Source organism: Merops nubicus, unplaced genomic scaffold, assembly GCF_000691845.1.
Source record: "Merops nubicus isolate BGI_N331 unplaced genomic scaffold, ASM69184v1 scaffold1270, whole genome shotgun sequence".
Lineage (NCBI taxonomy): Eukaryota > Metazoa > Chordata > Aves > Coraciiformes > Meropidae > Merops > Merops nubicus.
The window spans coordinates 2430-12141 of NW_008583330.1; the positions used below are offsets into that span (position 1 = coordinate 2430).

Here is a 9712-nt window from a genome sequence, read left to right on the forward strand (position 1 = left end):
GGAGGCAGTTGAGTGCCACCCCACTTGCTCAGTGACTAATATCTTGGACTATTGGTGACTGTCCCACGTGCCAAAAGCTTCAGGGATGACTTAACTTTCTCTCTGCAGTCCATTAAAATCTGTCCAGTGATTAAACTTTGGTGGTTAACTTCAGCCCAGGGAAGGAAGCAGAACATTTCAAAAGGGTCCCTTTGAAACCCCTTTTTTTCCTCCCCCTTCTCCTCCCGAGGCCCCGCGGTTCATTTGGCTTTGGCTTTTGTGCAGATCTGCAGCCCGTCACCTACTGCGAGCCAGCTTTCTGGTGCTCCATCTCCTACTACGAGCTCAACCAGAGGGTGGGGGAGACCTTCCACGCCTCACAGCCCTCCATGACCGTGGATGGCTTCACTGACCCCTCCAACTCGGAGCGCTTCTGCCTGGGCCTGCTCTCCAACGTCAACAGGAACGCCGCCGTGGAGCTCACCAGGAGGCACATCGGTGAGTTCTGCTGCCTGGCCTTGGGCTTTGGAGGCAGAAGGTGGAAACCTGCATGTGAAGCTTTTCCTTCAGCTGATGAGCCCACAGTTGTAGAGCCACGGCAGTTGCAGAGTGGTGTGTGAGTAGCCATGGCATTTTAGCGGGTTAATCTTCCACCTAGGAACGCTCATGGTGTATTTTCACAGAAGTATAACCCAGCAATGCACTGAGGAACACTAAAATTTAAACTTTTACACACACTCCTCTGTGTTTGGATGGATGTAAGTGGTAAATTTGTGTATTCCTTTTCCTTCCTGCACTATTTTCTTTTCTAACTGACTGTTCTGTTATAAATGGAAACTCGGTTCCTTGGGTTTCATCTCAGTTTTCACTTTTCCTGCTTGTGCTGCCAGTTAACATCCAATTTTGTTTTCAGTTGAACTTGCACTAAATAGAATAACCCAGACCTATGCAATTTTAATAAAAGGCAAATTTGCTTTTGCTTTGCTGTGTTTTCTGCTGACTTCTGTCAAAAATGAAGCTGCTTTTTGTGCTGATTTTCCTCCCTTTTATGCCCTTTCCTAAGCAGTAAACTTTCATAGAGGATGATCGTTTCTTACTCATTTTTAATATGATTTCTATTAAAAAAACAAACACCACCACCAAGATTCAGGAATCAGCCTTTAAACTCAGCAAGCTCCTTGTGCTCTATGGAAGAATGAAAGCAAGAGACTCAAATAGGAATGTAAGACCCACAGCAAATGTTTACTGGCACAACCAAGATGTATTCTTGAAATTTATTTCTTTATTAACTGAGATTTTAATAGTTTGTGTAAACTCCTCTGGGAAGTGGAGTGTGGTGTTTGTCCTTGTGCACGAAGGAATCTCAAGCAAAAGGCAATGATTTGAAAATATTGTGTAATTTAATTCCCAATCACTCAGTAAATAAACCAACAGTTGTATCCAGCTGTGATGTCTTTTGGAAAAGGTTGAGAACCGTGTGTTAAGTGATAGAACATCCACTTGGGAAATGTCAGAGATGTGTAGGTTAGGAGGAGGAAGGCTGTGAGTTGGTGGATTGATGCAGGCCAGGCTATGACTGACAGCGGGGCTGGAAAGTGCATTTCTGGCTTTATAAATTCTTCCTCCTGCCTTCCTCAGCTTCACTGGCTGACAGAGCTCATTTATGGGGGTGCCCAGTGGGCCAGAAGAGGTAGGCTTCATTTTCCATCATGGTTCAGCTGCTTTTTGAGAGCTGTCTCATGCAGAGGTCACCTGTGTCTCTACCAGCATTTCTTCCAGATGTTGCAGATGATTCTTCTAAGCTAAACCAAACTTGTGCCATGTGTTCCCTAGGGAGAGGAGTAAGACTCTACTACATTGGTGGTGAGGTGTTTGCTGAGTGCCTTAGTGACAGTGCCATTTTTGTCCAGTCTCCCAACTGCAACCAACGCTACGGCTGGCACCCAGCAACAGTTTGCAAGATTCCACCAGGTAAGGAGATATCCCTTCTCTGGGACCCTGCACAGGTTTCACCCTTTGCACCTAGGGAGTTGGTGGGAGAATGAGTTCTGGGTCGAGGTAGGCATGGATTTGCTGACCTCTGTTCTTGGAAATAATCAGAAACTTTTACCCTGTTATAAGCAACCTGACAACTCAGGCAGGACATTTTTTATAGTATAGAGGATAGAACTAGGGAATCAATTTGTTTGGAAGAGACCTTTGAGATCATCAAGTACCACAGTTCCCCCAGCAGTGCCAGGTCCCCACTGCCCCGTGTCCCTCACACCACATCTCCACAGCTTGGAAACCCCTCCAGGGGTGGGGACTCCACCACTGCCCTGGGCAGCCTGGCACAGCCCTGGGCAACCCTCCAGGGGAACAAATTGTTCTTCAGGGCCAACCTCAACCTCCCCTGAGGCAATTTGAGGCCATTTACTCTTGTTCTGTCATTTGTTCCTTGAGGGAAGGGACTGACCCCCATCTGGCTCCAGCCTTCTGTCAGGAGCTGTGCAGAGCCAGAAGGTCTCCCCTGAGCCTCCTTTGCTCCAGGCTCAGCACCCCCAGCTCCCTCAACCGTTCCTCACAAGACCTGTGCTCTTGGCCTGTCACCAGCTTCATTGCCCTTCTCTGGCCAAATTCCAGCCCTTCAAGATCCTTCTTGGAGTGAGGACCCAAAACTGAACCCAGGATTTGAAGTGCAGCCTCCCCAGTGCCCAGCCCAGGGGGACAATCCCTGCCCTAGTTCTGCTGGCCACACCAGTGCTGATCCAAGCCAGGATGCCGGTGGCCTTCCTGGCCACCTGGGCACATGCTGGCTCATCTTCATCTGTCTGTCAACCAAGCCCCCAGGTTCTTTCCCTTGGGCATTTTCCAGCCCCTCTGCCCCAGCCTGGAGCACTGCAGGGGGTTGTTGTGACCCAAGGGCAGGACCCAGCCCTTGGCCTGGTTGAACCTCATCCCGTTGACCTTGGCCCCTCAATCCAGCCTGGCCAAAAGGATGAAGGTACTGATAAAACTGCTGTGCACGCTCCAACAAATGTCTGCACTACATTCATACAAGGAGGAAGAAACAGGACTTTGGGATCTCAGCAGAACTAAGAGCAGAACCTGCCACTTGCTCCACGCAGTGTTCTGTCAGTCCATTTTTGTATTGTAATTATCTGATAGTCCTATTTTGTTTGTGTCTTGAGTAAAAGAAAAGATTTTTCTGAATTTAAATTCACCCATGATAGCTTTAAATTGTTACTTCCTATTCTGTAGTAAAACTCACCCTCCCACCTGTGTGAATTAGTTTTATTTGAGGGAAATCACATTTGCAGGCCCCTTGTTGTTCTGGTTACAGGAAACTTATCTCTGAAGTATGCTGAAAGATTACAGGAGAATTTTTTGCATGTCACTGGGAAGATACAAGCAAAAGAGCTAGGATGAGAGGATGCCATTCAAAAGGGGATTTAGCTATTTAACTAGGCTTACAAAAGCTGATTTTTTTGCAGTTAAGAGTACATCTATATTTAAAAAATGAACATTTTGGTTTAGAAATACTTGAATAAAGGTTTTCCTTTGAGAAGAGATCCATACCCTGCGAGCTCTGGCCTGTCTTAACGGGTTGCTTGGGAAGCAGCTGCCAGTGTTACAAACATGACTTAATTCTCCAGCCACATCACAAGAGTCCACCCTGGCTGGAGTCAACATCTGAAGGCATAAACAACCCACATTTCCGCTCTAGATTCATCTGAGGCACATTTTTTTGGACTCCAGCTCTCCCCACTTTTGCCACAGCGTTTGGCCGCCTGCTCAGACTCATCTTCAGATCTTTGCTGGGTTTGCAGCAGTTGCTTCATTCCCTTGTTGACAAGATCAAGTCGCACCCTCTCCTCCCAGGCAGAGTGGTGGAGAGACCCTGTTCCCATCCAGTCCTGGTGGCAGGCTGGTCCTGAGGGAGATCTTTCTGCTTTCCTTGCCCTAGCTGTTCCTCAGTGCTCAGCCTGGCCTGGATGCCCTCACCCTTCTTCTTTCCCCTGCTCAGACTGTCTGACCAAGCTCCCCCCCAAACCCTCTGCCAGACAGAGAGCTCCTGGGCCCTGCTCTTTCTGGCCACGAGGACAGGGAGTTGTTCTGCTGCTCATGTGGTTACACTTTGCTCCGTGCCACTCGACCCACAAGAGATGACACTAGGAGGCCAGCCCCAGAGAGGAGGCTCGGAAGTGATTTTAGTAAAAAATAAAACCAATTCATTCCAGTTCAAATGGTTGTTTTTCAATCTTGGCCCATATGGAGTCCCAAAGGAGCACTGGTTTCAGGCCAAGTTTCAGAGTTGTAACTTGTTTATGGTTATCTTGGAGAAAGCAAGCAGAGCAACGCCTTATTTTAGGATTTATTTCTTTATTTCTTTATTTAAATGATGAAGGCTGTTTTCTATTTCACCTTTGCCATGGAATTACAGAAGGGTTTGAGCTGGAAGGGACCTTAAAGGTCATCTAGTTCCAACCCCCCTGCCATGGGCAGGGACACCTCCCACCAGACCAGGTTGCTCCAAGCCCCATCCAACCTGGTCTTGAACACCTTCAGTGGTAGAGCATCCACAGCTTCTCTGGGCAGCCTGTGCCAGTGTCTCACCACCCTCAGAGTGAAGAACCAGACTTTTTAACCCAAATAACTGGTCTCTGGCTTGCCAGAGTGAGCTCACTTCAGAACTTCTCCATTTCTTCTGCTGATAGACACCATGTAAATCCAGCACCAGTGAGTTCCTGTTTTTAGCCTGTGCTTTCCTTTCTTCCAGGCCCCAGAGCAATTGCTGTTGGTAAGGGTTATGGTCATAGGCTTTTAAATTACAATATGAGGGAGGTGATGGTTGAAGGAGCTGGAAGGACCTTCCACGTGAAGATCCCAAATCTGGTCTCACTCATCACAATCACTGTTCTCTGTCCTGAACGTGGTTTTCTTCCTTTTCAGTATATGAGCTGTGGAAATGTGGCAACCTTGATTCCTTTGTCTGAAACGTGGTGTTTAAAGAAGCTGTGTGCCATGATCTGAGGGTTTGGGAAAGCAGCCCTGAGCTTCTTCCCACCCTCAGAAAGAAATGGAGATCTTCACCTCCTTAAGCCAACGCCTTGTTCTTGTCATGTCCCTTTCTTCACAGGATGCAACCTGAAGATCTTTAACAACCAGGAGTTTGCTGCTCTCTTGGCTCAGTCTGTGAACCAGGGCTTTGAAGCTGTCTACCAGCTGACCAGGATGTGCACCATCCGCATGAGCTTCGTCAAGGGATGGGGAGCAGAGTACAGGTCAGGCCTCTGGAAGGGAACTGCCACGTGCTCGCTGTTGCCACTCCTGTATTTCACAGCCTGGGAGGCCTGAAGCTTCTTTACTCAGTGGGTAGGACAGGGGGAATTAGCCCTGTGTCTCTTCAGGAACACAGGCTGTAGCTGTGGAGAGCTTTGCTCTTGTCCCTTGGGTTTTCCCATCCTGTTTGTGTAAAACAGACATCATGTGATACACGTGGAAGACCATGTGTGTTTGTCATGGTGTTGCATGAACCAAGAGCCCGAAGCTCAGGAGATGAATCTACATGGCCAGTGTAGGAACTATTACATTTTTTTCCTTAAAATTAGATGTAGATATACATGATGTAGACACAGATGTACAGACGTAGATGTTGATAGTTTGAGTGTCTTATGACTATGCTGTTATCAGGACAGGATCCTAATAGACATGGTTTGGGTTTGATGCTGCTTTTAGCAGGGACTAATGGGACTAAAATAAAAGCAGATCAGTGTGAAAATTTCTCTTTGGAAGAACCAGTAGAGTCATTGCAAAATCAAAGTTAAATCTCCTCATCCTTTCCTTAAGTGTGTTCCTTGCTTAAGTGTGACCCGAGGCAGTGGGAGAAACAGGGTTCCTCTTTTTCCTTGGTGAATATGGGAGATAAAAAGGAGATGCAGTAGGGCCTGATGTCTGGGCTTCATGGTGTGGGTATTCTGGCTGCACAGGAGCAGTGTGAGGGACGGATTACTCCAGGGCTCGTGTGGCTGTGGCAGGCAAACGTCCCCGAGCAGCAAAGGGAGTGAAGTCAGCGTTTAATAGCACGAGCAGGGGAGGCAGAATGCCTTGGAAAACGAATGTCATTTTGTGAGAGAAAGCTGGCAAGGATCTCAGCCAAAAGTGATTTCGAAACACTTAATTGTACCCTTCAAATCCGTGGCCTTATTTGAAAATCTGGGGGCACCAGGGGGAGGTGCCACGGTACAGCCGGAGCCCCGCACGCCACTCTCCCGCTTTCTGCACTTCTCCAGATGTTTGGAGTCCATTTTGTTGTGAAATCGTCCTGCACGAGGGCCAGAGTGTTTCAGCCCTGGCTCACAGCCACGGCTCGTAATGAAATCCAGATGAACGTGGCTTTCAGAAAGTCAACATCTCCTGAGAGTGGGGCAGGCAGCGAGACCCCGCTCAGCCTGACCGCCCCGGAGCCCGCGACGTCCACAAGAGGCTGCATCTGGTGGGCTCTGTCAGCACCTTCCCTCACTGACCTCGTTCCTAGGTGAAAACGTTCCTGTGGGAGCTGCACCCAGTGGTGGCTGCTTTGGCTGCTCAGTGTTTGGAGCAGTCTCACTGAGGAGTGCTCAGGGCTCTCACATGCCAGGGGTTTGGTGTGGGGGAGCGGGGAGAAGCCAGCTCCATAAGCAGCCTGTGATAGAGAGGTTCTCCTGTCCCACCAGAGCCCCGAGGAGCAAGCTGAAGGCACAGAGAGCTTTAGGGGTTTGCCTTTCTGAGAGGCTGGAGCCAGCATGTTGGTCATCTAGGTGGGGAGGCAGAAGGAAGTTGGCTGTGGTAGGTTTGTGGAGGGCAGAAGTGCAGCAGCCCCACGGGTGGTGGGTTTCTGCCCAGCGTTGCTGGGACAGTTGTTGGGCTGCTGGGTGTTGAGCTGCTTTCAGGCAGCACAGGAGAGTGTTCTGTGTTGAGTTAAGGCAGACTTTCTATTTTTTTCCTGGCACCCGAGAGGTTTGTGCTTTGGTGGAGCTGGCAGAGCCAGAGGGGTGCTCTGCTGTCCCTGTCCTGCTGTCCTCCCACCCCAAGAGCTCACGAGACACCCCTCGAAGCCCACACCTCGAAGCCAAACCCCTACCACAAAGTCGCCGTAGAGGCCAAGCTCTGTAACTCGGGGTGGGAGGGGTGCCTGCAGGGACCTGCTCCCAGTCTCAGCCAGAGGGGGAAGACTCGTGGGCAGGACGGGGTGAGCCCTGGCAGAGCTGAGCCCGCTGCCCTGGCAGCCAGGGTGGGGTGTGGGGGGAGCACAGGGCAGCCCCACGGAGCAGGGGGTTCCCTCTCCAGCAGCGCTTCTTCACCAGCCCGCACAGCTTCGGCTTCTCCCTCCCACAGACAGATTCCAAGGACAGCTTCTGTGGGAAGCAGGGGTGTAAAACAAGGCTGTTTCCAGGCTATTTCTCTCTCTTCATAATCCTCCTCCTCCACAGCAGCTGTCCCTGCCTCTCTGCCTGGAACAGGACTCCTGCCGTCCCTCGGCAGAGGAGGGAGAGCCCCTTGCCCTGGCCCTTGGCCTCCCTTCCCTCCCCAGCTCGTCCTGCTGCCCCATCTGGAGGCACTCCGTGGGGTCTGACCTCAGGGGGAATAACAGAGGGGAGGGGAGGAATGTGTTTTGTAGCAGGGGAGAGTAGAAGCGTGGTGTGCACTGACCCAGCAAGGCACCTCCCTCTGCTCTCTGCCCACAGCCACCAACTCTGAGCTCCACAGAGGAGGACCTGGGAGTGCTGGGGATAAGTTCACCATGAGCCAGCAGTGTGTCCTCAGAGCCAAGGAGGCCAGTGGTCTCCTGGGGTACATGGGCTGTGCAGTTGGAGAAGAGAAGCCTCAGAGGGGATCTGATCAGTGCTGAGCAAGAGCTAAAGGGCCCCGGGGGGCAAGAGGCTGGGGCCAGACTCTGGTCAGTGGTGCCAGTGACAGGACAAGGGGCAACGGGCACCAACTGGAACCCAGGAGGTGCCACCTGAGCAGGAGGAGAAACTTCTTTGGTGTGAGGGTGGCCGAGCCTGGAGCAGCTGCCCAGAGAGGCTGGGGAGTCTCCTGCTCTGGAGAGATCCCAAACCCCCCTGGCTGTGACCCTGGGCACCCTGCTGTGGGTGAGCTGCTGGAGCAGGGGGTGGATGAGACGATCCCCAGAGGTCCCTTCCAACCCCACCATGCTGGGATTCTGGGATTTTAAAACACATGATTTAATACTAGGTTTCTGCTTTTCTGGTAGAGTTTTGCAACTTTTTACACTCTGCACCATTTCTGCTTCTCCTGAGGCAGCTGCTTAGGTGCAGATCTGTTGGGGAGCCCCAGACACAGCATGGGGAGGTTCAGACCCTCGGAGTGGGGTTCAGACCTCCAGCACATCCTTCGAGCTGTGTGGAAAGGATGCTCAGCAGCAGCTCAGGCCCCAGGGGGGACAGGGCTCCTTGGGGCTCCACAGGAGTCGGAGCAGCTCAGGGGGTTCTCTCTCCATCCCTCCCCTTTCTGCTAAACCCTAAAGACACAGGGAAAAGGGAAAATCCTCCTCTTACACCAGCCTGTGCTGCTGCCTGATGAGAGGCAAGGTCTGCAAAGCAGCACCGGGGAATTTTCCTTAAACATCTTCCTCTGTCTCCAGGGAATGGGGTGCTGCCTGTTTTCAGGGATCTGAGCAGTAAACAGGCTTCCTAGTGAGCTGCTCCTTTGGGATCATAGAAAACATCAAGGGAAAAGGTGGGGGGCTATAAGAAGCTGGCAGCAGAGACCAAAAAAGTGTGTTTGAGAGGCCTGAGATTCCCGTGGCCCCACACGCAAGCCTATTGTCTAAGCAGGAGGGAATGCTCCAGTAGCTGTAAAAACTCTTCACATTTCTACAGCTTTCTAAGTCACGTTTATATTCTTTTTTTTTCCCCCCCCTTCTCTCCCCTCACCCGCTCTCTCGCAGGCGGCAGACTGTGACCAGTACCCCCTGCTGGATTGAACTGCATCTGAACGGTCCTCTGCAGTGGCTGGACAAGGTCCTCACACAGATGGGCTCCTCCTGCGGCCGGGCCGGGGGCAGCACACACTCTGCAGAACCACATCGGCTTAACCCTTAGCAAAACGCCTAGTGCCTAGTGAAGAAATGCCCAGCCATTGAAGTGAGGAGAGAGAGAAAAATCTGCGGAAAAAAAAAAAAAACAGGAAAAAGTGGCTTTTCTTTGTTTTGTTTTGTGTCTCTGAACTCGGCACCTGCCGAAGCCACTTCCAGTGAGAGCCTCAGCACTTTGCTCCCAGCACCGTGGGCCCTAGCAGCTGGGAGCTGAAGCTGGAGTGTGTCAGGATGTAAATTCGGGGCTGTGTCTCAAGCCAGAGCTGAGCCCCAGCTGCTCGGGGCCCTCGTGGGCACCCAGGGGCCTTGGGTGGCCCAGGGACGCTCCCCGCTCGCCTCATGTGGCACCGGGCACCTCGGGGGGACTCCTGCTCCTCGGCTGCTGCCACCGTCCCCAGGAAGCTCTGAAGCACACACCAGAACTCGCTCCTCCAGGGACGTTCCCAAAGGAATGGATTTCCCATCCTGGACTTCCAGCGAGGAGGCTTCGTGCTGGGGGTGCAGCAGGTGCCCGGCGGGTCTCAGCTGGGGGTGCCGTGAAGCCAGAGGCCACAGCCACACCCCCTGCCCAGGTTCCTGTGGCAGCATTGGAATCCAGCTGCCTCCAGCCCGCCCCTGCTCCCCGGGGCGCTCCAGGCTGTGAGCAATTGGTGG

The 9712-nt window shown here is 51.8% G+C and overlaps 1 protein-coding gene across 1 annotated transcript in view; it reads left to right on the top strand.

The window, feature by feature from the left end:
• Positions 1 to 264: 264 nt before the first annotated feature.
• Positions 265 to 9712, top strand: part of LOC103772803 (mothers against decapentaplegic homolog 3-like) — a gene marked incomplete at its 5' end in the record, with an annotated part of 10914 nt that continues 1466 nt past the window's right edge. Inside the window, 4 exons of the mRNA XM_008940149.1 lie at positions 265 to 477; positions 1813 to 1950; positions 5099 to 5243; positions 8912 to 9001. Of these exons, the coding sequence (XP_008938397.1) occupies positions 265 to 477; positions 1813 to 1950; positions 5099 to 5243; positions 8912 to 9001 (586 nt within the window). The remainder of the gene's footprint in view (positions 478 to 1812; positions 1951 to 5098; positions 5244 to 8911; positions 9002 to 9712) is intronic.